Source organism: Canis lupus, chromosome 30 (assembly GCF_048164855.1).
Source record: "Canis lupus baileyi chromosome 30, mCanLup2.hap1, whole genome shotgun sequence".
NCBI classification, from domain to species: Eukaryota; Metazoa; Chordata; class Mammalia; order Carnivora; family Canidae; genus Canis; species Canis lupus.
In genome coordinates, this window is record NC_132867.1 from 32,185,561 (window position 1) to 32,212,786 (window position 27,226).

Here is a 27,226-nt window from a genome sequence, read left to right on the forward strand (position 1 = left end):
AAAGGAGCTCTGAAATTCAAAGCTGGAATTAGGTAGACTCTGATGTGTCTATTGATGAGTTGACATTACTACTACATCTGAGATGTTGGCAAAGTTACAAGGTGTAACACATCCAGAAAGGGTCAAGTCTCCATCAAAGGAAGGAGAAGTGACTTCTTTTGTGTTCAACAAACACTTGGGATGCCTGGGTGGCTCAGCGATTGGGCGTCTGCCTTCAGCTCAGGGCGTGATCCTGGGATTCCCGGATCCAGTCTAGCACCGGGCTTGCTGCATGGAGCCTGCCTCTCTCTGTGTATCTCTCATGAATAAATAGATACAAAAAAACAAACGCTGATGAACTGGCCAAGATCTTTTTTTTGGGCCTGCAACTTAATTTCTAAAATTAGTGAATCTGTTTTTCCCTAAGAGAATTTGCCTTCTTCCTAAGAACAATCTCTGATCACAGCTTTTATAGCGTCAATCAAAAAGACAAAAAATATTTCTTCAGGTGGTCAGCCAAAAATAGTTATTATTTGTTGTTTGTATAACAAGGGACCATTGGATAATCATTAAAATTAATTTTATTAATATAGACAACATGTACAGACATAAAGTGTGCTGTGCTGAAAATAAGGGTTTACTAGATTTTTTGTTGTTTATTTTCCCATTATCCAATATTGAAAATAGTCTTTTGTATTACGTTGCTGCAATGCAACTAGGTATCATACATCTTATTCCCATTCTTAACAAGATTCACAGAATCATAGCCTTCTAAAATGTTTTAGAACTATAGTTCTCAGTATGTAGCTCTATTTCATACTGTTCACAATTTCATTTACAGTAATGCCATCATTGTAGAAGCCACATAACTCATTCAGTAAAATAATCACATATTATACCAATTAATTACCCCATCATCCAAGTAGAAAGTCCTGAAATTTCCTTTGGAAGATGTAGTTTTACTTAACCATCACGCACTTTACAAAATAACTTGTTCTTTCAAAATCAGAGTGGCAAGTGCCACTTCTCAACCGCATCCATAATCCAGCACTCTGAGTTAAATAAGGAAACAGATCTGCTCTGTTTGACCACTCTCTGTATTCTTCTAGTTGCCCAATTCTGTGGCTAAAGCAATTACACAAACCTAAAAAGTCAGATTTTCTGAAAGTGGATGGAATGTAACAATCTCACGAATGTTAATCTCCTGTATTTGCCCAAAGTGCAAACTGGCACAAAATTCAGACACCTTTTCCTTTATGAAAAGGTTCCTAAGACAGGAAATTATATCCCTAAATTGAGATTTTCACATGGAAAAAGCCTCTGGGGAATCTGATAGATGACAAAGAAAGGCTTCAGGGAGACTTAGAGATGAAGTCAGAAGTGAAATCTTAAGTTTCCATTGATCCCAAGGATTTTTTTATTATTTTACCTCCAAAAGGGCAGAAAATACACCCAAACTCTTTTAAAAGTGGCCACTGGAGTCTACTTCTAGAACAGCTATATTAACTAGCTTGGCTGATGGATCTCCATAGCTAAGATAATGAAGTTAAGGCAGGAAAAAGTACAACCCAGAAATTTTGTGGGTTTTTGGTTTTTTATTCAGTACCCACAGAGGTCTTTATAAAAAAGGAAGAGTGCAGTAACTCTATTGGGCTAATTTCCTGATCATAACATTTCCACCCACATAGTGTCCCAAGTCTTAGAATGGTTGTAAGCTTTAATAACCTCAAGTGTATAAATGCAGCAAGCTTGCAAAAAACATGCATCATTGTGAAAGTTTGCTTGCCTATGGCCCATACTTCCTTAGTTTTGTGACTTTGAGAATGCTTTTTAAGGTTTGCTTTTGATTGTTGTTGTTGGTTCAGTAACTATTTTTGAAGATGGCAACTGTTTTCTGAGTTATTAGAACTGAAAATTGCACTAAGACTTTTGGAATACCCTTTATGATTCCCAGTCTGAGTCCCTGACCTAAATCATTTCACCTGGGGCTGACATTCATGCGCCGGAATGGATTGTTTTCCTAGAAATTCTCTTCTGTTCTTGCAACCTCCTCAGAGCAAAGCTGGCTGGACATTTCTGACTCAGTTTCTTACAGCTTTCTCACACATCACTGGAGACGTGATCAGTTTTGTACTAAGTACAGAGGCACACAGTTCTCAGGCTTTTGTGTTACAACAATAAATCTCAGCCTCTGTGTGATGTCAGCACAACTGAAGATGGTTTGGGGCACTACTGTGAGTATTTAAGTGGCCATATTCTAATAAATTTCCACACATTCATCCAGTTAAAAAAACCTGTCTTGACTCCAGGTGTTTTCTCTCCTTCTCTCTGATCAGTGTTGTTTGGGTTTTTATCTGTGACTTCCTTTGTTTTTGTAAGGGTCTCATATACTTCTTGGGCTCTGGCAATTTCTTTCTGTGCATCAAAATGGACTTTCTGACTGGTCAGGAGGGGAACAATTAAATTAAAATCATTAATTCGCTTGTTTAGTTTCCGGATGTCTTCTTGAAACTGGTCACAAACTTGGTTCCACTGCTTCTGTTCATTCAGTGTCATTGGATTCCCAAGTTTTTTTCTTGATGCTAAAATGGCCTCTCTGAGTTGATCAATGGTATCTTTGATTTCTTTTTGCATTAGGATCCATTCTGGCTGGTATCCATTATCTATCAATATTCTGTTCAGGTTGTGAGTCATGGGATCGATATATGAACAGCCAGAAAATTTTTTTAGAGGTTTTCCCTTCCCACTGAGATTGTCGAAGTCTCCTTTGGCCATTGATTCCTGAATGAGATCCTCTACTAAACGATCTATAGCCTGAGTTATCTTTTGTTCTTTACTCTGTCTTACATCTTTAACAATTACACTATTGGCGAAATACTGGCTTTGTAGTTTCTGCTTCTGATATTCCATCACCTGCTCAGTGGCACGGTCTGCTCTAAACTGCCTATATTGCTTCTCCCGTTGACTTGGGGTTCCGAAACCAATACCTTCAAAACTTAAATAATGCCGGTGTTGGGGTGTTTTATATTTGAATTTGTCTTCTTCTTCCTCTGCTTCTTCAACTTTATTCTGTCGGGCATTTGTTTGTCCTATCACATGGGAAAGCACCTTCCTATAAGCTTCTTCGATCCTTATAAATGTCGCAGAATCAGCAGTACTAGAGTCACCGTCTGGATGGTATTGCTTGGCAAGCTTATGAAAAGATTCCCTGACGTCATCCGCAGAGCATCCTTCATCCAGATTTAGCAGCCTGTAATATTCTCTCATCTTCTTTTTGGATTTATGAGTTGACATCATTCTATTTCTAATGACACCGAGATATGGGAGCATTTTCATTCGATTAGATATCATTGAAACATTTATCAGATGAGATCTTAAGATCTGAGCCGTTGTCACGTACATCGTGTTCATAATTGTACCCAGAGTTCTTCCTAACAGTGATCTACAAATAGACAACAAATATAGAATCATGAAAGTTGTACTGGCTCAGCGATTGAGCATCTGCCTTTGGCTCAGGGTGTGATCCCAGGATCAAGTCCCGCATTGGGCTCTTTGCACGGAGCCTGCTTCTCCCTCCGCCTGTGTCTCTGCCTCTCTCTCTCTGTGTCTCCAATGAATAACTAAATAAAGTCTTAAAAAAAAAAAGTTGTATTATCAGCAAATCTCATCTTTTCAGCCACCAGGGAAAAATTACAGGTACAATAAGGGGCAGTTCTTTCTAATGCTGCTGCCAAACGCTTACAGCCATATCTCACTCACGTTAGCTGACAAATGGAAGTTGATGATGTGTAGCATTAACATATTGTGATGTAATCTGGATTCTACTCCTCATTGACTAACCTCAGAATTTCAGAGCTGGCAAGTTCTTGGAGATCTAATCTAATCTTCTCATTTTATAAGAAAACGTCGGCCCAGAAGGTTAAGCAACATAACCCAGTCATACAGCAGGGTGTAAGGAAAATTAGGGGTTAGGGGTAGGGCACAATAAATAATTGCTTAATTCTCTGTGTCCCTGGCAGATTATAAACCTCAACACCTCCACTGTCTTTGATGGAATACCGTCTTCATCATCTCCAGGAGTCTTCTCATGGGAAGACTCACACATGAAACCGAGAACCCGAGCAAGTATGTAGCTCGTCTGACTCGAAACGGAATGGAATCAAGTGTCCGAAAGACTTTAATTAAGCTCTGCACCTTATCAAGAAGGAGCTGTCTGTCTGCTACATGCTGGGCCACCGGGACGAAGGGCGGGCCCTCCCGACACGTTAGCTGTTTGGTTTTCTTGTTGTTGTTGTTAGCTGTTGTTTTTAAAACGCATGGTCTAATAAATAAAAATCTTAAAAAAGAAAAGAAAAAAAGAAACAGAACGCATGGTCTAGCAGAAGAGCACGACTTATACCCAGATAACGGCAATGAAACGCCAGAAGTGGTTTAATGGGAAGTGCGATTTTTGATGCACGAACGCTAAGGCTGAGCTCCTGGGGACCCCAGTTTGCTGAACAGTTTGGGGTTAACGGCTTTTGGAGGTAGGCGAGACGGCGGCGGTGAACCACCCGCCGAGGTCACTGCGGGGCAGGGTCGGTCCTGACCCGGGACACGCCCCGCCCCGGCCCGGCCCCCACTCACCTTCCCGGCCGCGGCGAAGGGGCTTAGCGGCTCCCACCCCCATGCTGCGCCTCTGCGCATGCGTGCGCGGTCTGCCCTTCCGCTGTCCGCGCGTCTCCGCTGGACTAGACCATCTGCCGGCTTACACGGAGGGGACCACACTGGGGACGGAGGCCAGAATCGTACCTAATTGAGACAGAGGTCCTACTTTAACGGGGAGCCCAGGAACCTCTCTCCTAAAACGAACTTCACCCTGGAGGACACAGGGACGGCATCCCAGGAGGCTCCGCCCCGCCCCGGGGCGATCCGCTCCGCCTCCGCTCCCCCCTCCAGCGGGCGGTGGTCCGGCCGATTGGGATTGTGGGAGGTGTAGTTCGAGGGCCCGCGCGGCGCGCTGCGGCCTTCGTAGTGCGCCTGCGCCTTCCTGGAGGGAGGCGGGGCGACGGATGCGTGGCGGTGCCCTGGACCCGGCGGGCCGGGTCCCCTGCCGAGCGCGGTGAGTGTAGGCGGGGACCCCTGAAGTCGCAGGGGGTCGGGCGCGACGGCCCTCAGTAACTTGCTTTTTTTTTTTTTTTTAATTTTTATTTATTTATGATAGTCACACAGAGAGAGAGAGAGGCAGAGACATAGGCAGAGGGAGAAGCAGGCTCCATGCACCGGGAGCCTGACGTGGGATTCGATCCCGGGTCTCCAGGATCGCGCCCTGGGCCAAAGGCAGGCGCCAAACCGCTGCGCCACCCAGGGATCCCCAGTAACTTGCTTTTGAGAAGGGACCGCGGAGTCGTTTCCTCGATCAGGACCTGGACAGCCTTTTCCGAGTCTGCAGGTGGGGCACCTGTGCAGAGGCCTCTAGCAAACCCAGGCTGGAAACCTAGTCTTAGGTCTGGTTAATTTAGCAACTACTTACTGAGCAGCTGGCTTAGCCAGGCGCTGGTAGGTAGGGTCTCCTCGCTTTTAAGCTCAGCCACTGCCATCGGTATTTCTTGTTTCCCCCTCTTGGACGGGGAGATACTTTCTATTTTTTAATTTTTTTTAAAGGACCAGGTGGGTCTTTTTTTTTTTTATTTAAAGATTTTATTTATTTATTGAGACAGAGAGAGAGAGAGGCAGAGACACAGGCAGAGGGAGAAGCAGGCTCCATGCAGGGAGCCCGACGTGGGACTTGATCCCGGGTCTACAGGATCACACCCCGGGCTGCAGGCGGCGCTAAACCGATGCGCCATCAGGACTGCCCGGGGAGATACTTTAAAAAAAAAAAAAAAAAAAAGAAAAAGGCAGAAAATTGCTTTTCTATGTGTCTGCTTACCAGTAAAATAATGAGCACTTTTGTCAGCTTACTTACTGCGCGAAGTGCCTTATGTTTAGTCTCTTTTTAAGTGTACTTTCATTTTACACGTGATGAAATAATGATTGCATCAAACACACTCAATTTTTTTTTTTTAAACACAGTGAACTTTTGTGAGAATTGCACAAGGTATGTAAGCCACCTGGCACAGTTCCTGGCGCATTAAGCAATGTATTTGATTATGACAGGGTCTCCTAAAAGGAGCCCAAAATAGGTACTAGCCTTTCTGAGCTTCTGAATTTACAGGCGGTATAGCAGTTTGCTGACTCCCATGTAGTTGCACAGAGAAAGATTTAAATACTGAGGCAGAGGGATTGCCTTATAATAAGCAAACAATGAACAAGCTAGCGTTTCTACCCGGCGTCTTAAACACAGCATAAAAGGGAGGGGGGGGAAGCATGGACACAGCTTTAAAAACTGTTCATTATTTGTCTGACACTTTGCATTTTACAAAGCACTCATCACAAATCTCCTTTTAAAAAAAAGATTTTATTTATTTATTAGAAACACACAGAGAGAGGCAGAGACACAGGCAGAGGGAGAAGCAGGCTCCATGATGTGGACTCCATCCTGGGTCTCCAGGATCATGCCCTGGGCCCAAGGCGGCGCTAAACCGCCAAGCCACTGAGGCTGCCCACAAATCTCCTTTTGTTTGCATTTTAGAAGCTTCTATACTTTAGCGCCATGTAGTCAAGTGCCTTTTGTAAGTTACTGGAACCTGAGTCCATTTCTCTCTTTCAGATAGTGTCCGTATTACAGTGTGACTCTGTACTTGTAGAAGGTGAATTGGAGTTGGCTGAATCATCCATCAGGAACTCTTGCGCTGCAAAATGCAAACTAGCTAACTGACTCAGGAAATTATTCTTCTCATGTATGTGAAATGTGGAGGTAGGCAGTTTCTGGGTATTGGTTCATCTACGAAGAGTTGCCACATTTGCTTTACCATTCTCTCTTTGTATGTACTTTTTTTTTTTTTGGAAGATTTTATTTTTATTTTTTTAAAGATTTTATTAAAAAAAAGATTTTATTTATTTATTCATGAGAGGCACACAGAGAGAGAGAGAGAGAGAGGCAGAGACACAGGCAGAGGGAGAAGCAGGCTCCATGCAAGGGAGCCCGATGTGGGACTCGATCCTAGGTCTCCAGGGTCATGCCCTGGGCCAAAGGTGGCACTAAACCGGTGAGCCACCTGGGCTGCCCAAGGTTTTATTTTTAAATGATATTTTACGATCCCGGGGTCTTAGGATGGAGTCCCATTTCGAAATCACCACAGGGAGCCTGCTTCTCCCTCTCCCTGTTTCTCTGCCCCTCTCTGTGTCTCTTGTTAATAAATATCTTTAAAAAAAAAAAAAAAAAAACCTACACCCAATGTGGGGCTGGAACTCACAACCCTGAGATCAAGAGTCCCAGGCTCCACCAGCTGAGCCAGCCAGGCACCCCAAGGGCTCTATTTTAATCCATGTTATTCTTTTCTTCTCTTTCTGGTTCTGTGATAACTGCATAGAAGTTGATATATTGCCAAGAAGTTACCATAGTAACCAAAAATCACTTCCCCGAAGCTTGACTTAATGGTGCAGTCAGCATCCTAAGACTACATATTGTCCAGTGATGCTTGCAAATGGTAAATTCTGAAGCTACAGTTCATAGAACAATCATGTATTTGTTTTCCTTTCTGGGTGCCATCTTTTTTATTACTTACCATTTTAATTTTTTTTAGTAGGCTCCATGCCCAATGTAGGGTTTGAATTCACGACCCTGACGTTAAGAGCTGCATGCTCTACCACCTGAGCCAGCCAGACACCCCTCTGGGTGCCATCCTAATTCATTTTTTAAACGATTTGCTGAAGAAAGAGTCTCATGCTGGGATGCCCAGGTGGCTCAGTTGGTTAAGAGTCTGCCTTCAAAAAAAAAGAGTCTGCCTTCAGCTCAGGTCATGATCCTGGGGTCCTGCACCAAGCCCCACCTCAGGCTCCCTGCTCAGGGGGAAGCCAACTTTTCCCTCTCCCTCTGCCCCCCACCCCCTCCTTGTGCTCTCTGTCTCAAATAAATAAATAAATAAATAAATAAATAAATAAATAAATAAATTTTTTTTAAATAAACAAAATCTTTTTAAAAAAAGTTTGATATAGAGAGTTCAGCTTTTAAAGAAAGCAGTGGGTTAATTTATGTAACACAACAATACTCTAAAGTCTAGGAGTGTTAGGGAAAGTACAGTGGAAAAGAGAAGATTCACATCATTTGGATATTTTCTTCTGTTCTCTCTTCCCAGCAAGGTAACCCAGTTATCAGACCCTCCTGTATGGGTCTGTGGGACTTTGCCAGTGGTAAACTGCCCTCCCCCACCCAACTGATTTTCGTTTTTGGCATAGAATTAGTGTGATGATTTATTGTCACTTGAGCCTGAATTATCTGTATTTGACTGCTGCTGATTGATCCACAGCACTTTCTGTTACTTGAAATTGTAATGTATACACCTCCCCCTAATTGCAGGCCACTAAGGGGGGAACTAATGCACACTAGCTGTCTGGGAACCAAAATTTGAATTGTTTCTAACCCATATTACATTTACTGACCATGTTTATTGAAATCATTGCTTTACAGCACAGCTACTGTGTACTTTTCTCACCCTTCAGAATTTGTTTCCAGCTTTATTGAGGTCTAGTTGACAAAAATTGTAATATTTAAGGTGTATAGTTTGATAATTTGATATATGTATATATTGTGAAATAATCATATAGTCAAGCTAATTAACATATCCATGACCTCACATGGTTACTTTTTTTTTAAAAGATTTTATGTTAAGTATAGTCAGTCTAGATGTTTTTTTATTTTTTATTTTTTATTTATTTATTTTTTCAGTCTAGATGTTTTGATAAGTTAAAAAGACCAGCATATGGGGGGGGGGGTAGCCTCCTTTCACTGCTTACTGGTCAAAGATTTGAGCAACCAAACTAAACATTAAAACTGTCACCTAACATTCTTTGCTAGAGAATCATCCAAGATGCTTTATGGAGAGAGTAGGTTTTAAGGCAAATCGAATTCCAAAACACCTTTGTAATGAGATGTGAGGCTAGTTCTGTTTAAATTTTTTTTTTTTTTTTTTAAGATTTTACTTTTATGTATTCATGAGAGACACTCAAAGAGAGGCAGAGAGGTACGGAGGGAGAAACAGGCTCCCTCCCGGGAGCCCAGTGCAGGACTCAATCCCAGGACCCCGGGATCACGACTGGAGCCAAAGGCAGACGCTCAACCACTGAGCCACCCAGGCACCCCACGGCTACTTCCGTTTAAAAAGCCCACTCTGAAAAAAAAAAAAAGATAAAATAAAAAGCCCACTCTGTAGGAATGCCCCTGAATGCCTCTTTCGTCTTAGGGTCTTCCAAAGACGCCTCAAGCTCTGAAGAGGTGATACTACGTCATTTGGTCCATGCTATTCTCAATAGAAGAGTACAGGAAATGAGCATATAAATCCAGTTTGTTACCCAAACTCCTTTTGAAGATGCCCTTCTTGATTATCATTTCTTGTATTAAATGAAATTAAAGAATCACATAATTTCTGTTCTGTACTTGACAGCGAGGTTTAATTACCTACTCTGGGGGATATCCACAGTGAGTGAATGGTTCTGTCCTTGTTCTTAGGAAATACATGTTGAAATATTTATGGTGGAAGGGATATGATGTCTGCAAATTACTCTCCAATGATTTAGAAACAAATGCATGTACAGAGCAAGGGAGAAAGAGAGCAAACAGTAAACCAGATGGAATGAAATAAATGTTAATTGGAAAATCTGGGTAAAGACTATTTGGAAAGTTTTTGTATTCTTGCAGCTATTCTGTGTTAGGCATTTTTAATTTTTTAAAAAGAATGTATTAATAATTGCCAAAAATGGGAAGGAACCAAGATGTCCTTCAGTAAGTGAATAAACTGTGGTTCATGCAATAAAATATTCAGTGATAAAAAGTAATTGAGCTATCAAGCTACGAGAAGACATTGAAGAACCTTAAATGCGTATTGCTCAGTGGAAGGAAACAATCTGAAAAGGCTCCATATATGATTCCAACTACATAAAACTATAGAAACGGTTTTGAAAAATGAATGGATTAAAAATAGGCAAAAGGGGGCACCTGGGTGGCTCAGCGGTTGAGCATCTGCCTTTGGCTCAGGGCGTGATCCCGGGGTCCTGGGATTGAGTCCTGCATCAGACTCCTCACAGGGATCCTGCTTCTCCCTCTGCCTGTGTCTCTGCCTCTCTGTGTCTCTCATGAATAAATAAATTCTGAAAAAAACAAAAAAACAAAAATAGGCAAAAGACTTGAATAGACATCTCTCCAAAGAAGATACACAATGGCCAACAAGTATATGAAGAGAAGCTCAGCACCATTGATCATTAGGGAAATGCAAATCAAAACCACAGTGAGCCAGCACCTCACACCCATTAGGATTCTGCTATCAGACAAAAGAAAAAAGTAGCAAGTGATGGCCAGGATGTGGAGAAGCTGGAACCCTTATGAGGACATAAAATGGTAGAAACATTTTTGATGGTCACAATTGGGAATTGTTACTGGCACCTAGTGGGTAGAGACCAGGGATGCTGCTTAACATCTTACACTGCCAAGTTTATCTGGCAAAGAATTCTCTGGCCAAGAATGTTGAAAATGCTCTTTCGGAGGCCCTGTGTGGACTATTCTTTCTCTCATTTCTCCTTTCCACTTACTTCTCCCTAAATCTGTGATGGTTCAAACAAGGACTAGCAGGATGTTGGAATTAAGTGCGACTGTGGAAATCTAGTTGTAGCATACTGAAAGAAAAATGACATGCCCAAGTCCACACAATTTGTGGCAGATTTTTCTGCCTAAGTCTGCAGATTTAATCAGCAGCATTAGTGCAAGATTTCTCCTATAATCCTCTTTATCCAGACGGCAAACCTGGTTACATGCTGCAGAAGGGAAGACCTTGCTAGAGTTATCTGCATATTGCCTTGGCATATAGCTTTCTATAATTTCAATTCTGGGAGGAGTTTGTTTCAAAATGTGGTTAGTAGTACCAGACCTTCATTAAGTCATTTATTAGATTTTTAAATGTATTATTTGTGTCCAAATCATCAGCTGGCAAATGTACTAAGAACAATAAGTCACTTCCCAGCAACACTCTTGGGAGCTTCTGATCCTGTGTCTTGCAGCCCCGGGGCAGGCCTGGGTCCTTTTCTTCGTTTTATAAAATAATTAGTGAAAAATGGACATTTCATTGATATATATATATATATATATATATATATATATATATATATATATATATTTTTTTTTTTTTTTAGAGGGCACAGAAGGGAGGGTTCCATTCAAAGCCACCAAGCAAATTTCCTGAATGTTGCCAGTAGACTTCTGTTCCCAGGCTCAGTGAGGTGGGCCTTGTACCTCCTTTCTTCTTCCTTCTTCCAGCCTTGGCTTATCTAAAATGTACTCTAAGTTTCATCGCTTCATGCAGAAAACAGGACTGAAGTTGCTACTCCACCCAGCCTTTCAAGGACCATTTATTACCTTCAACTGGGTGTCTTGTAAGAGTGTGTATGTGGGAGGGGAAATAGTGGTGTCTGTCTCATTCCCGATGCAAGTGGTTTATAAAGTAGATTACAATTACAAAACAATTCTTTTCTCTAGGTACAGAAGTAAAATTCTGGTAGTAGGAAAAATAAGATCTTTTTTCTCCACACCATTAACATAATAAAAATACATAAAGTAGCAATGACAATGTGTTTGTTTTTTTTTTAAAGATTTCATTTATTCATTCATTCATGAAAGACACACACACAGAGAGGCAGAGACACAGGCAGAGGGAGAAGCAGGCTCCATGCCGGGAGCCCGATATGGGACTCCATCCCTGGTCTCCAGGATCTTGCCCTGGGCCAAAGGCAGGCACTACACCACTGAGCCATCCAGGGATCCCGCAATGACAATGTTCTTAATGAATTGTCCATTTAAAAAGCTGTGCTCAGCATAAGAATGTTTCACACAAACTTCAGGATCTTAATTACCTCTGAAAGTCTTAGGAGGGGGAGTCCAAGATTTTCATTTGAATCACTATAATAACAAAATTTAAAGTAATTTAAAGCGGGGAGAATCCAATAACTACGGGAGACTGGAAACAAATTATGAGACATCCCTTGCTCTGCAACCTGTAAAAAGAATGAGCCAGATCTCTAGCCAGATCTCACAGCTGTGGAAAGGTGGCCAGTGTATTTTCTGAATAAATAAATTTTGCTAAATTATATTTAGTAAAGGATGAATCAGTTTGCACTCCAACCTATCCGGGGATGCCTGTTACTCTACATCATTGATATCACATTGGCTAAGTAATTGAAATGACAGACAATAGTGAGTGTTGTTGAGGAGAAATCAAAATGGTCACATATTGCTGATGAGAATGTAAAATGGACAACCTTTAAAAAACAGTTCGCAATTACTCAAAAGTTAAACAGGGCAGCCCTGGTGGCTCAGCGGTTTAGCACCTGCCTTCAGCCCAGGGCGTGATCCTGGAGACCTGGGATCGAGTCCCGCGTCGGGCTCCCTGCATGGAGCCTGCTTCTCCCTCTGCCTGTGTCTCTGCCTCTCTCTCTCTCTCTCTGTGTTTCTCATGAATAAATAAATAAAATATTTTTAAAAAGTCAAACATAGAGTTGTCATGTGACTCAGCAATCGCCCTCCTGGGTATATATACCGAAGGGAACTGGCAATATACCTCCGCACAAAAACATACACACAACTATTCAAAGCAGCATTATTGGGCGTCTGGGTGGCTCAGTCCGTTAAGCGTCTGCCTTCAGCCCAGGTCATGATTCCAGGGTCCTGGGATCGAGCCCCCCATCAGGCTCCCTGCTCAACAGAGAATCTGCTTCTCCCTCTCCTCCCCTGCTCATGCTTGCTGGCTCTTATTCTCTTTCTTTTTCTCAAATAAATAAATTTAAAACAAAAACTAAAGCAACATTGCTTATGATGGCCAAAAAGTAGAAAGAACCCACGTGCTCATCAACTGAAGAATGGATAAACAAAATGTGCCGTGTGCATACAACATATTATTATGTGAGAAGTATAAAGTACTGATTCACATCACAACATGGATGGACCTTGAAAATACGCTGAATGAAAGAAGCCAGATACTAAAGATGAGTAGTTGCTAGTAGACAGGATTCTCCTTTTGGAGTAATAAAAATGTTCTGGAATTAGGTAGTGGTTATTGTTGTATAAGCTTGTTAATATTGTAAAAAATCATGGAATTGTATTTCAGAGGTTGAATTTTATACTAATTCTGTCTCAATGAAAAATCAAGTGTTAATATTTTTATGTTATGAAATTGGAGTACTGGGGGATGCCTGGGTGGCTTAGCAGTTGAGCATCTGCCTTTGGCTCAGGGTGTGATCCTGGGGTCCTGGAATCAAGTCCCACATCGGGCTCCCTGCCTGGAGCCTGCTTCTCCTCTGCCTATGTCTCTGCCTCTCTCTCTCTCTGTGTCTCTCATGAATAAACAAATCTTAAAAAAGAAAAAAGAAATTGGAGTACAGTTGGTATTTTGTATAGTTTAATACTCAGAAATTCAGACATAATCTTACGGCAGGCATTAATTAAAATTGGAAATGTGATCGAGTGATTTAGACTTTGATTTAAAATAGAAATCTTACTAAATTTACATATATTATCAGCTTATCTAAGAGAATTTTAGCATCAACTTAGAAGTTTTGAAGGTATCAAAATAATTCTCCGAGAATTTTTTAAGTCCTAGATAATAAAAATATTAGGGAAAGAAAATAAACGTAGAAAACAAAATTTAGTCACAAGTGTTTTCATGTGTCTGTGGGATCAACTATCAACCAAGTCCCCTTAACAATAATGGTTGATGTTTACTAAGAAATAGGGTTGCCTGGGTGGTTCAGTTGGTGGAGCGTTCAGCTCTTGATTTTGGGGTTGTGAGTTTGAGCCCCATTTGGGCATCGAGATTACTTAAAAAAATATAAGCTGAGTTTTGAATGTGTAACTTTAATAAATTGAATATTAGTTTAAAAGGGCAAAATATACCTGAAAAACCTCCCCGCTCATCCCTGCTCTCCTCCTTTGCTGAGGGAGTGGTGGCAGTTGCTGTGTGTCCTTGTGGAGATAATTAACACATGAGAATGCCCTTGGGGCGCCTGGGTGGCACATTTGGTTAAGCATCTGACTCGATTTCAGCTTAGGTCATGATCTCAGGGTTGTGAGATGGAGCCTCAAGTGGGACTCTGCTCAGCAGGGAGTCAGCTTGAGATTCTCTCTCTGCCCCTCCCCAGCCCTACCTTCTCTTTCTCTCTCCACCCTTCCCTCCCTTCTCTACCTTTCAAAAAAAAAAAAAAAAAAAAAGAATGCCCTTTTACTCACACTTCTTTGATATATAAATGGAAGCATAGTATACATACATATCTTCCTTTATGTTTTTCACTTGACAAAATCTAGATAAATACCTTTTTTTTTTTTAGATTTTATTTATTTAGTCATGAGAGACAGGCAGAGACACAGGCAGAGGGAGAAGCAGGCTCCCTGTGGGGAACCTGATGCGGGACTCGATCCCGGAACCACGGGATCACACCCTGAGCCAAAGGCAGACGCTCAACCACTGAGCCACCCAGGCATCCCAAATCCCACCATTCTTTTGAAGAAAATAATAATTACGAAGGATTCCCAGGGTTTACTCTCACTTCTTCAAAATGATCTCTACCAACAGCCAACCCTGGATGGTGGTCTGGAAGTCTCTTCCAGTGGCAAGAAGATGCCACTGTGACCATGGCTCTCAGTGTCCCAGGAGGGCCACTTGAAAACTGGCACAAATTTTGGGAGGAGATAATAGATGTTAAGGGCCGAATTGCTTTCCCCCCTCCCCAAATTTGTTGCTGAACTCCTAACCTCCCAGTACTTCAGAATGTAGGAAATTGGGCCTTTAAAGGAGCAATTAAGTTAAAATAAGGCCATTGGGGTGCCCCCAATCCAGTCTGTCCTTAAGAGAGGAGGAAATCTGGACCCATGAGGGGACACCAGCAATGCACGTGCACAAAGGAAAGGCTATGTGAGCACACAGTGAGAAGGCGGGCTCAGAAGCCTTCATCTTGAACTTCCAGCCTTCAGAACCCTGAGAGTAATTCCTGGGTAAACCCCAGCCTGTGCTATTTTGTTACAGCAGCCTGAGCAGACAAATACGGGTTGTGTGATCCTCAGTGGACTCCAGGAATTTGTATTAGCCACATCATTGCCCCCCAGATGGAAAACTCTAAAGGCAAGTGCAGGCTTTTGCATCCTCAGTCTCCTCTTGCTGGACCTGTCCTACAGATCTCGATTCTGGCTGCCGCTGCCTCCTCTCCACCAGGACTCTCATACCACCTGGAATGTCTGCATTGGGGGGGTGGGGGGCACACTTAGGGCCCAGAAGGAATTGATTTAAGATCTTGGGCTTTCAGGCAGCCCTAGTGGTGCAGTGGTTTAGCGCCTTCAGCCTGGGGTGTGATCCTGGAGACCTGGGATTGAGTCCCACATCAGGCTCCCTGCATGGCGCCTGCTTCTCCCTCTGCCTGTGTCTCTGCCTCTCTCTCCCCCTATGTCTATCATGAATAAATAAAATCTTAAAAAAAAAAATCTTGCGCTTTCTGGCTTGCCGAAAGGTGTGGGATGGGGTGGTGGTATCTATTTCTAACTTGGCCTCTAGGAAGAAGGAACCAGAGCTCATTCCCTGTTCCTTTGGATACCCTTCTCCTAGTCTTGGTGGCATCCCTCTCTTCTGGGCCCCCAGCTGCACCGTCTGTCCATTTTCAGGCTCCTTTTTGGTCCTGTCTTTCACTTGATTGTTAAGTGTGCACTCTGATTACCTAAATCATCTACACTCTCCTACCCACTCAGTTCCAGGGCCAAAGCTCTGTCTCTAAGCTAATGACTAACCTAGGAGTGGTATTAGGGTAGGCAGGTCATGAATCCCTAAAGGTTCAAAGCAGTCCGACCTCCCTCTAAACAATATTGACTCATTTTGCAAAACGAGGTCACACCTTGCACACACATCCCGAATCTTAGGGTGCTGCAAACACCCTCAGGGCACCAAACAAAGGCACAGTTGAAAAGGCTGATGTGAAAAAAGAAAAAGGCTGATTTGCTGTGGATGCTGAGAAAGCAAGATAAATCTTTTATAAAGCTGAGGGAGTTTTCAATACTTGGCTTTCAACAAAAGTGAAGGATAATAGATTTGTCAGCTAAATATTTAAAATGATTTTTCGTTGGTATGCCTGAGTGGCTCAGTGGTTGAGCGCCTGCCTTTGGCCCAGGGCATGATCCTGGAGTTCTGGGATGAGTCCCATGAGCATTTGTGCTCCCTGCATGGATCCTGCTTCTCTATGTCTCTGCTTCTCTCTCTGTGTCTCTCATGAATAAATAAATAAAATCTTTTAAAAAAATGATTTTTCGTGATCTTGTTTTGTTTTCGCACATAACCGAAGCAGTCAGGGGACTGAAGGATACTATAACAAAACTATTTTTTTTCCTGTAAAAGTTTGTAGTGGCACATAAAAATTTAAAGTGCAGTTTGACTCTGGGTGTGCACAAATACTTCAATTCATGAACCTTAAAAAAAATCGATTTGGAATACTGAGATCTTCATTCTTTTATTGCAATGCTCAGGATACAGGCAGGGCTCAGGAGTTAGCATTTGCACTAAGTTGACCCATGAGAATTGCCAGGTTAACAGATGGAGGATTGAGGATTAGGAGTGCAGTTCAGAGGGACAGTCCTTTTTTTTTTTTTTTTTTTAAGATTATTACTTGTTTATTTGAGAGAGAGAGAAAGAGCACAAGCAGAGGAGAGAGACAGAGGCAGAGAGAGAAGCAGACTCCCCGCTGAGCAGGGAGCCCTATGTGACTTGATTTGGGGCCAATCCTAGGACCTTGAGATCACCTGAGTCGAAGGCCGATGCTTAACTCACTGAGCCACCCAGGTGCCCCCAGATAGACTTTTTTTTTAAACTTATTTATTTTAATGGTTTATTTTTTTTTTAAATATTTTATTTATTCATGAGAGACAGAGTGGCAGAGACACACAGGCAGAGGGAGAAGCAGGCTCCATGCAGGGAGCCCAACGTGGGACTTGATCCTGGGTCTCCAGGATCATGCCCTGGGCCACCTGGGCTGCCCCCGATAGACAGACTTTAATATTTCTGTCACAAAGCAGGGATGTTCTGTCTATATTCATTTAAGTGACTTCATAATCTGAGGTATTTTATTATTACTTTCAAATTTTATTGATTTATTATTATTTTTTTAAATTTTATTTTTTAAAGTAAGCTCTACACTCAATGTGGGACTTGAACCTGGGACCCTGAGGTCAAGTCACATGCTCCACTAACTGAGCCAGCTGGGCACCCCCTGAATGTGAAGTATTTTAAATGTATTTTATAACATCAGATTAAAAGTAACCTTAATGTACTTAAAAAACTGTGAATTAATGTTTTTATAGTGACAGAGCTATAGCTTTGTTTTGGGACATAGTTGTATGACTATAATTCATATGTCACACAGTTCACCCACTTAAAATGTACAGTTGAGGGCAGCCCCGTGGCTCAGTGGTTTAGCGCCGCCTTCAGCCCAGGGTGTGATCCTGGGGACCCAGGGTCAAGTCCCACGACGGGCTCCCTGCAGGGAGCCTGCTTCTCCCTCTGCCTGTGTCTCTGCCTGTCTCTCATGAATAAATAAAATCTTAAAAAAAATGTACAGTTGAGTGGGTTTAGATACGTCCATGGGGTCATGCAACCATCTCCACGATCAATTCTAGAACATTCTCATTACCTAACATAAACCCTGCACCCCTTAGGCATCATCCTCAAAATATTATCTATCCCCACAGCCCTGGGCAACTACTAATCTATTCTGTGTCCATGTAGATTTGCCTGTTCTGGACATTCCATATCAGTGAACTATAAATGTGGTCATATGTGACTGGATTCTTTCATTCAGCATGTTTCAAGGTTTATCCATGTTATAGAATGTATCAGGCGCTTCATTTCCTTTAATGGTAATACTCCGCTGTATGGATTGACCACATTTTCTTTATTGATTCATTAGCAGATGGACATTTGGATTGTTCCTACTTACGAGTTAATTTAAAAATGTTAATTAGTAATTGGCTCCAGGGGTGCCTGGCTGGTTTGGTTGGAAGAGCGTGTGACTCTTGATCTCAGGGTAGGGAGTTTGAGCCCCACAATGGATGCAGAGATTACTTAGACAAATATTTTAAAAAATTAAGAAAACCAATTGGCTCCAGATAAAGGAAAATAGCCACATGTTGTGGTAAATAAAAGGCTGAGAAAGAATGGCTATCAGAGACTCTCCCCTAAATAGTAGTGGAGGAGGCAAAAATTTATGTATTACACAGGTAAACAAGCAGCAGCTCAGGACGCCTGGGTGGCTCAGTGGTTGAGTGTCTGCCTTTGGTTCAGGTCGTGATCCTGGGGTCCTGGGATTGAGTCCCGCATCAGGCTCCCTGTGGGGAGCCTGCTTCTCCCTCTGCCTGTGTCTCCGCCTTTCTTTGTGGGTCTCTCATGAAGAAATAAATAAAATCCTAAAAAAAAAAAAACAGCTCAGGGACAGAGGCCAAGAGGTGCCATCGGAATTAACAGGAACATGAACTCAAAACCAGAACGACTGGGATTTTATGAATCTTCCTGAACTACTTGAGCTGCACTGGTCACTTGAACTATGGGGTCAGGCCTTTGACACCTGGGGGCTGCTGGGCATGGGTGTCCCCTCAGTGTGTGTGGGGCATCTACTACTGTAGGAGAGGCAGTTTCACTCTCCAGCAGCATGAGGCCATATTCCTGTTCTCCCTTGAACCTGGGCTGTGAGAGCTGGGGGGTGGGGGTGGGGGTGGTACCTAAACTTAGCCAACTGGATCATCCTGCCCGGGGCTTTAAGCCTGGATCAGTGACCCAGAGACACAGGTGGTCAGAGTTTTGGTGGGGACACAGCAGATGGAATGCCCACTGGCAGTGGGGCTCATGGAGGCGGATGTGGCCATGGCAGCAGTGTCCTTGACATTCTCCTCCTGGGGCAAGATTTTGGCTGTGGTTCTGTTCCCTTAGCATGAGAAAGAATAGCCAAGGGAACTGTGGTGAAAAAAATAATGAGGCTCTAGCAGCTGTATCATTATTAAACTTTATTATGATTAAATACGATGTTGTACTTGAGTTATTTAAGAAATCTATAGTTAAAAAGAGTAAAAAATTCGAGGAGGAACATTTAGAGGTCATGAAGTTTCTCTTAGAAACTGTAACACTCTTCTTCAGAACACTTGGCTTGTTTTGGGACTCACAGCTGAATTCTTTGATTTGTTATGACCAACAGCACGGATTAACAGTTGGACCTCCACCTGCCTCTGCCCAATCTTTCTCCCTGACAACAGGGTGTGACCAAGGGCTGATGTTTTATTCCTGTGTACATACATAAACATCTATAATAAAAGATACATGTCCATATTTATTACATTAACCTCATCTTTGCCTTTTTATTTTTAAAAGATTTTATTTATTTACTATGAGAGAGAGAGAGACAGGCAGAGGGAGAAACAGGTTCCATGCAGGGAGCCTGACATGGGACCTGATCCTGGGTCTCCAGGATCACACCCTCGGGTAAAGGCGGCGCTAAACCGCTGAGCCACCCGGGCTGCCCAAAGATTTTTATTTATTTATTCATGAGAGACACAGAAAGAGGCAGACACACGGGCAGAGGGAAAAGCAGGTTCCCTGTGGGGAATCTGATGCGGGACTTGATCTCAGGACCCCGGGATCACGACCTGAGCCAAAGGCAGATAGATGCTCAACCACTGAGCCAGTCAGGCATCCCGTCTGCCTTTTTTGCATGGACTTTTTCATAACTTAAATGACCTTTTCTCTATCATTATAAACTAATGGCTGCTCATATACTCATCATGTCCAAATAATATTGTTTACTGGGACTAGACAGTAGGACACCCTTGAAGCAGATTCCCTTGTTCTTTCAATTATCATCCCTATTTTCAAATGTTTTTTGGTTTCTGGCAACCAGATATATATTTTCTGATTTTTCTAATTTGCATGCAGGTACTATTAGCCTCTACTTTTTTTTCCCCAAGATTTTATTTTTAATCTTTACACCCAATGTGGGGCTCAAAGTCACAACCCTGAGATTAAGAGTTGTATACTCCACTGACTGAGCCAGCCAGGTGTCCCTTTTAGCCTCTACTTATATTACACATTTTTCGTTAGATGTTTTAACTTTCTGTAAACGTCATAGGACGTTAGGCATGTAAGTAATAGGTACTAAATGTCGAGTGAACTCTCCTGAACAAACGATCAGTTGTTTTTACAGCAAAGGGACCCATGTGAAACGATGCAAATCACTTGCATCAGAGGCAGTGATTAGGAGGTTAGTGAAGGTGGCTCTCCTCTTAACTCCCTACTCTTTCCTTTTGTAAGGCTAGAATTTACATCTTCTGTATAAAATGACTGCTCTGCTGTTAGGTCTTGAGTTTGAACTCCACAGGAGATTTGAACAGGGTCTCTGGATATCCTTTCAGTAAGGTACACTCCTGTTGGGCAGGCAGAGCTTAGGTCACATCAGCTTGGAGGCTGCCCAGGAGTCTAAGGATAGCTGGCTGCCTTAGGGCTGCTGGGCCATTCCTTGTTCACTCTGCTACAGGAGAAGAGAAATGTGGTACCAAGCTTGGGGTCATGTACATGTGCCTACTATGTCAACCCAGATCTCCCAGGTCCAGGATTGCATATCCAGATTGGAAATGAATGGCCAGAGCGGAAAACACACACAGTGCCATTATACTCTTTATTAGTCTGGGTAGATTGCTTTCCACTTGCTCTCACTCCTCCCAAACATACTTACCATACTTCCAATATTCTATTTATCACCATTCTCAATTTTATGTTCAAGATATATTTGTTGAAGTCATACTAAATTACCATAGCTTTCGTAACTGGGAAGAACTATGAAATAAATGCTGACGTCTGAGTGCCTACTCTATGCTAAGCATGGTTTTTGGCATTTCACACACATTAACATAATTATCAAGACAACCGTAACAGGTATTTGCCTACCTTAGTAGATGGGGAGACAGAGACAAAGAGAATGAGTAACATGCCCTAGTCCTATGTTTGAATCTAGATGCCACCAAAACTCTCTTTAACCTTCTAGTAGTTACCAGAGTATGAATGTTGATAATCTGTAGAATCACTGTGAAGCTAAAATCTGGGTAGTAAAGAAACTGTCAATAATCAGAGGGATGTTTAATAATATTTCAAAGCAGAAAGTACACTATCCCTCAGAGCTGAGAGCTACACACAAATTTTATGACACTAAATTATGCTTAGTCTCAATTCAAACCAGTACAGATACATAATACAGGGCAAAGATATTAACTTAGTAGTCTTGTTGGTTAACTCTTCAAATACTAGAGAACATATAACTACAAAAAATAGAGGTGGTTAACATTAAGAAGGACAAAGAGCTTTGGTATCTTATCTGGCTGAAAGTGAAAGGAATTCTGAATGACCAACTTGATTTTGAACAAGAAGGTCTGGAACAGGTAAACCCTGAAAGACCACTGGAAGGGACACACACAGGTCTTAGATAGGCTGCACCAGTCTTGTTTTTAACAAATCTCTGTTCATTTAAAAAAAAAAAAAAAAAAAAAATGGCCAGAGGTGAAGGTGAGGGCCTCTTTTTTAGCAGCTGTTCTTCTCAGCTGAGTCCATGATAAAACTCACCATGCAAATAGCTTTTGTTCAGACTTTGTTCAGAATTGGCCCTATTCCCGAATTGGGAGGTTTCAATCCTCTGTGACCCAACGGATCTTGCCATTTTCTCCAAGCCTTATAGCTCCACTGGCTACCAGCTGGAGGGCTGCGGGAAATATTTTATGCTCTGCTAATTTCACTCTTTCCGACAGAGTTGCAACAGTGTCACCTCTCTTCACTGGAACAGATTCTTGTAAAATAATTTGTCCAGCATCTACATCTTCCTGGAGAGGGAAGCAGAAATTTTGAACATTACTTTCTAGCTAGTACATATACATACTAATAATATTTTGTTAGAAAGAGACATACTCACAGCTACAAAGTGCACAGTACACCCAGTGACTGTGACCCCAGCTTCCAGGGCTTGCTCATGGGCATTTGAACCCTTAAAAGAAGGGAGCAAGGAGGGGTGGATGTTGAGCATCTTCCCTGGAAATTAATAAAAACACAGTGGTCAGAATTTTAAAATCCTGTGTACTCTACCCAAGGAATGTTTTTCTGTCTAGAATCAGGAGTCAGGAGGAGCAGGATTTCTCTGGGATGGGTGTTTCTTTGTAAAAGACAGAAATGAAGTAAAGGGAATATAGGTTTTCATCCAAGAGGCCGGAGCAGCAAGTTCCTGTCTTTCACAACTGAAGACACATGCAATGACTCTGAATAGGTGCTTGCAGGGACTGAAAGTTGGATGAGAGGGGGATCAACTGTGGATCACAGAGCTCTCAAAGAAAATTTGGCTTGTCACTAGTACATCCTATTAGGGAGTGACAGGAGATTCTCGCACGGTGTCTATGTGCTTGACTTCGAACTATGAAGTGGCATGTACACTGGCAAGATACTAGTTAGTTCTGTGTGCATTGCCAGTTTTATATTATCCATAAGTATTCTATCTAACCATGTTCACTTAAGAAAAAAACATAAACTCTTTGGAAAGAGAATCATTTATCACCGAAACATGTGCACAAAAAGGGACAATAGGATGTAGTCAAAATTTTAGTGGAAAGGGCAGGAACACGGGCAGCCCAGGTGGCTCAGCAGTTTAGCGCCGCCTTCAGCCCAGGGCGTGATCCTGGAGACCTAGGATCGAGTCCCACGTCAGGCTCCCTGCATGGAGCCTGCTTCTCCCTCTGCCTGTGTCTGTGCCCCTCTCCCCTCTCTCTCTCTCTGACTAAATAAAATCTTAAAGGAAGACAGAAAGAAAAGGCAATTAATACAAGGCATGTTTTCCAGAGAAATAATGCCTTCCTTGCCATGTGTGCTATGGTCTACACTTCCTAAGGAAAAGATAGACTCTTCATTTTGGGATTCAAGGAATCACTTTCTTTTGCTTCTAAACAAGTGAAAATGTATCTTCTGAATATGAAATATTAGTAATGTGAGTAACCTAGCTGTATTAGAGAAAACGATTAACTACAGTAGGCCAAAGAAAACTGATAAAAAGAGCAGGATAATTAATGATCATTGGGTCATCCTCTGAGCTGAGGAAAGGAAATTAAATTATGACCTGTGTTAAAATGGCCCAATAAATATTTAATTGGTATTATTTGGGAAGCTAACGACCCTGTAGCCTGCATTCAGTTGATTTCTCAATGTGGTGTCCATAATTTTTGCTTACCATCCCATTTTCTGACAAAGGGCCCAGATAAAATTCTCATGAATCCTGCAAGACAGACTATGTCTGTGGAATACTCTTCAAGGACTTGGTCAATGGCAGTGTCAAATTCTACACGACTTTTATATAATTTATGGTTGATTACCTGTAATAGAAAAAGATAAGCACAATCTTTTCAATGAATTACCAAAAATGATTTAAAACTCAATCTGTACATTGACTGTACCTTCCTTCTTTCTCATGAAGACACACCTGATAAAAGGAATTAAACATGGGAAGGATGAAGTAGAAAAGCAAGCCTAGCATATACCCCAATCCAGAAATCCAAAAAATAAGTTGTCCTACAGACGGAGGTCTTGTTGGAGGGAGGGTGGGAGGTTTGAATTTATTTTTTATTATTATTTATTTTTTATTTTTTGGAGGTTTGAGATTTATTTATTTATTTATTTGTTTGTTTGTTTGTTTGAGTTTAAATACAATCTGCAGGGCAGCTCCGGTGGCTCAGCGGTTTAGTGCCGCCTTGAGCCCAGAGCATGATCCTAGAGACCCAGGATCGAGTCCCATGTGGGGCTCCCTGCATGGAGCCTGTTTCTCCCTCTGCCTGTGTCTCTGCGTCTCTCATGAATAACCAAATAAAATCTTAAAAAAAATTTTAATAAATAAATACATACATATACACATACACACACACATACAATCTGCAGGAAAGACACTTTTCAAAATAACTCACTCTGGTGGGAATTCCAGCTCTTTCTGCTTTATCTAAACCAGCCACTGCAGCTTTGTTGGAGATAACAACAACAATGTGTGCACAGCTACTGGGCTCCCTAGTACTGTCTATAAGAGCTTGCAGGTTTGATCCTGAAAGAGAGAGAAACATATTCGTAAGTTCACGTTTCTTAAAAAAAAACAAAAAAAAGTTCTATTTTGCATAGTAAATGGTCAAGATTTCTGAACAAATGTCTTAGAAAAGACTGGCAAAACATGTGAAGCTTTTAAATTTCCTTTCTCTCGGGATAATGGATTAACAGCTTATTAAAATGTAGGCACTCCTGGTTTGAGGGTATGTAATTGGCTCCTGCAAAATCATATCTCATGACCAAGAAGAGTAAGTATATAACATGATTTAAAAACTGACTGGATGGGGGGTATCCCTGGATGGCTCAGCGGTTTACCACCGCCTTCAGCCTAGGGTGTGATCCCGGAAACCCGGGATCGAGCCCCACGTCAGGTTCCCTGCATGAAGCCTGCTTCTCCCTCTGCCTGTGTCTCTGTGCCTCTCTCTGTGTGTGTGTCTCTCATAAATAAATAAATAAAACCTTAAAAAAAAAACTGACTGGAGGCTCAGTATGCCTTTGGCTCAAGTCACAACCGAGTCAGGCTCCCTGCTTAGCAGGGAGTCTGCTTCTCCCTCTGCCCCTGCCCTCTCATGCTCTCTCAAAGAAATAAATAGTATCTTAAAACAAAAAAAACCTGACTAGAGAGGAAGAGGCAGCTTAATTAACAACAACAAAAATCAACTCTTATTTTTTTTAATTTTTTGCTTTTCTCTCAAAATTTTTATTTTTTATTCTTCATTTTTTTGTTATTCATTTTTAAAATTTATTTTATTTAAAAAAATTTTTAAAGATTTTATTTATTTATTCATGAGAGACACAGAGCGAGAGGGAGACAGAGGCAGAGACACAGGCAGAGGGAGAAGCAGGATCCATGCAGGGAGCCTGACGTGGGACTTGATCCTGATCCCGGGTCCCCAGGATTATGTGCCGGGCCGAAGGTGGCGTTAAACCGCTGAGCCACCTGGGTTGCCCCATTTTTAAAATTTAAATTCAATTAATTGACATATAGTATAAGTTTCAGAGGTAGAGGTCAGTGATTCATTGGTCTTACATAACACCCAATGCTCGTTACATCACATGCCCTCCTTAATGCCCATCACTTAGTTATCTTACCCCCACCCCCACTCTCTTTTCTAAGATTTTATTTTTTAAAGCAATCTCTATACCCAAGGTGGGGCTTGAACTTCCAACCCTGAGATCAAAAGCCACATGCTTTACTGAGTTAGCTAGGTACCCTGAAAAATCAACCCTCTTAAGAAGAAAGCACTATGACCCTTATAATAGCTTCTTTGCTTTACCATCAACTTGGGCCCAAAGTATATTGAAACTTTAACATAGACTTGGAAAGCAATTACACTTCCAGGAATATATCCTAAAGGAATAATCAGATATACACCTAGAAATGTACTGCATATTTTACAAAAATGTTCACAACAATGTTACTTACAATAGTGGGAAAAATAAACATGCTATCTCCATCTCTTAAGAGAATATGATGCTCTTATTTTACCCCCCCATCCACAAGGCAACCATAAATTTCATATTATTATTAAAAAAACCCTCAGCTGTTTTAAGACTTTTCAACTAGAAAGCTAGGATACAAAAATTGGATTTTCTGTTTTTTTTCTGGTTTCTGTTTCTTCAAGTGTCTTCCTGATACCCTCTTCTCTTCTTTAGGTATCTCAGAAGACCCCCAAAAGTAGAAAGACTGAGGACACAGAATAACACTTCTTACTGACCCCCTGCTCTGCTCTCCTGACGGTGTCCTCACAATCTGAAGGAGGCTGGGGAGAAGGGAGAAGGAAAGGGCATTTCTACAGCCTCATAGTAAAGAAGAAGGCACATCTCACCTGTTCCAGATATTAAGACAGCCACTCTTGCCTTTTTTGGTTGAACAGAGAAATGATTTTTCAGGGTGCCATTCCCCAATACTGACCCATTTATTTGCATAGTTTCTATCAGATGCCTGACTTTCACACGAGGAGAACCTGCATTTCAAACACACCCAACAAATAAGAATGGAACAACGGTGAATTAACAGTAATAATGGAAAAAAAAGTATTTTATGAGAACCTGAGAATACTTTATTCTGAAAATAAGATATACAAGGACTAAAACGAAGAACAGGCTTTACCACTTAATTTTACTCACTCATAAAAACTTCCTGATAGAGAACATGTATAATTACATACTTCCACTAAAAGCCACAGGACGGCACTATCTCCTGGCCTCAGGAAAGGCATGTGACCCAAGCGGGGCCATTCAAGGATTTGATACGAGAAGATGTGGAGGACGAGAGGGCCTCTCTTTCCTATTGCAACATGAGCTCAAGGATGTGGACTCAAGACATCCTGGCATTTGGAGAACTGGCCTGAAAATGAAACCTATACAATAAAGGAACGAAAGGCAGACGCAGACATAATTGGCAAGCCAGCATCTCTGTTCACTAATTTGAGTTAGCCACGCTGCTAACTTCTAGTACTTCTAACAGAGTCCTAAGTATACACAGCACTTGTCAGGGTGCTCCCTTCACTACTCCCTGAATTGAGCTGAATTACAAAGTAGAGTCTGAGACCAGGTCCTGCTCATAGGAAGATGACTCTGGGAAGTGATCCTAGGAAACCAGAGTAAGGATCTGGGAAGAGTGATATGGAGAGCCAAATACAAGAGTGTGTTATTAAACTGGTCACCCCAGTGGGCAACTGGGCTTGATTCCACTGGGACTTTAAAAAAAAACCCATGAAGACCCTGTCTCAGAACTGTTCCCTTCTGTCCCTAAAGTGGGTATTTATTCACTCTATTGGTTAAGGCTTGTCCTGTGAGGTGTAGTTGTGCATACGTGACGACTACACAGAGGTGTCAGAGCCCGAAGGCAGAAATAAAGAGAAATGTGGTGTTACGAGCTGGGGTTGTTGTCATATTATAGCTGTGTAAAGGCAGCTGCTATAGCCATAGCTAGAATAAAAGGTGGGCACAGCTGCAGAGGCAGGGCAGAGTTATAGTTCAGGTTATATACCTAAGAG

The 27,226-nt window shown here is 41.9% G+C and overlaps 3 protein-coding genes and 1 long non-coding RNA gene across 7 annotated transcripts in view; 1 reads left to right on the forward strand and 3 right to left on the reverse strand.

The window, feature by feature from the left end:
* The window catches only part of TMEM50B (transmembrane protein 50B), a 55,999-nt gene extending 51,322 nt beyond the window's left edge, over positions 1-4,677 (reverse strand). The window contains exon 1 of the mRNA XM_072806826.1: positions 4,606-4,677. The gene's annotated coding sequence lies outside the window, so the exon portion shown is untranslated. The remainder of the gene's footprint in view (positions 1-4,605) is intronic.
* DNAJC28 (DnaJ heat shock protein family (Hsp40) member C28) lies at positions 543-4,909 on the reverse strand. Of its 3 annotated transcripts, XM_072806822.1 has the most exons (3): positions 4,606-4,737; positions 4,174-4,315; positions 543-3,421 (listed from the first exon to the last, which is right to left on the reverse strand). In XM_072806822.1, the coding sequence occupies exon 3, from the start codon at positions 3,388-3,390 to the stop codon at positions 2,209-2,211; it is 1,182 nt and encodes a 393-aa protein (XP_072662923.1). In that variant the 5' UTR covers positions 3,391-3,421; positions 4,174-4,315; positions 4,606-4,737; the 3' UTR covers positions 543-2,208. The 3 variants fall into 3 exon arrangements, with proteins under 3 accessions (XP_072662923.1, XP_072662922.1, XP_072662924.1); XM_072806821.1 differs by lacking the exons at positions 4,174-4,315; positions 4,606-4,737 and adding an exon at positions 4,771-4,909; XM_072806823.1 differs by lacking the exon at positions 4,174-4,315 and having other exon boundaries at positions 4,606-4,746.
* On the forward strand, positions 3,806-27,102 carry LOC140621592 (uncharacterized). The gene is made up of 4 exons (XR_012021337.1): positions 3,806-3,897; positions 3,999-5,080; positions 6,671-6,817; positions 25,881-27,102. It is a non-coding gene; the product is annotated as an uncharacterized lncRNA (long non-coding RNA).
* The window catches only part of GART (phosphoribosylglycinamide formyltransferase, phosphoribosylglycinamide synthetase, phosphoribosylaminoimidazole synthetase), a 32,064-nt gene continuing 25,606 nt past the window's right edge, over positions 20,769-27,226 (reverse strand). For both annotated transcript variants that reach the window (XM_072806817.1, XM_072806816.1), the window contains exons 18-22: positions 26,054-26,191; positions 24,095-24,225; positions 23,368-23,509; positions 22,069-22,184; positions 20,769-21,979 (exon numbers count right to left, since the gene is read on the reverse strand). In XM_072806817.1, coding sequence (XP_072662918.1) covers positions 21,788-21,979; positions 22,069-22,184; positions 23,368-23,509; positions 24,095-24,225; positions 26,054-26,191 — 719 coding nt within the window. In that variant the 3' untranslated portion in view covers positions 20,769-21,787. The remainder of the gene's footprint in view (positions 21,980-22,068; positions 22,185-23,367; positions 23,510-24,094; positions 24,226-26,053; positions 26,192-27,226) is intronic.

Bases quoted from the DNA above. Each gene is read 5' to 3' on its own strand.
- DNAJC28 (XM_072806821.1), bottom strand. From the start codon at position 3,390: ATGAACACGATGTACGTGACAACGGCTCAGATCTTAAGATCTCATCTG.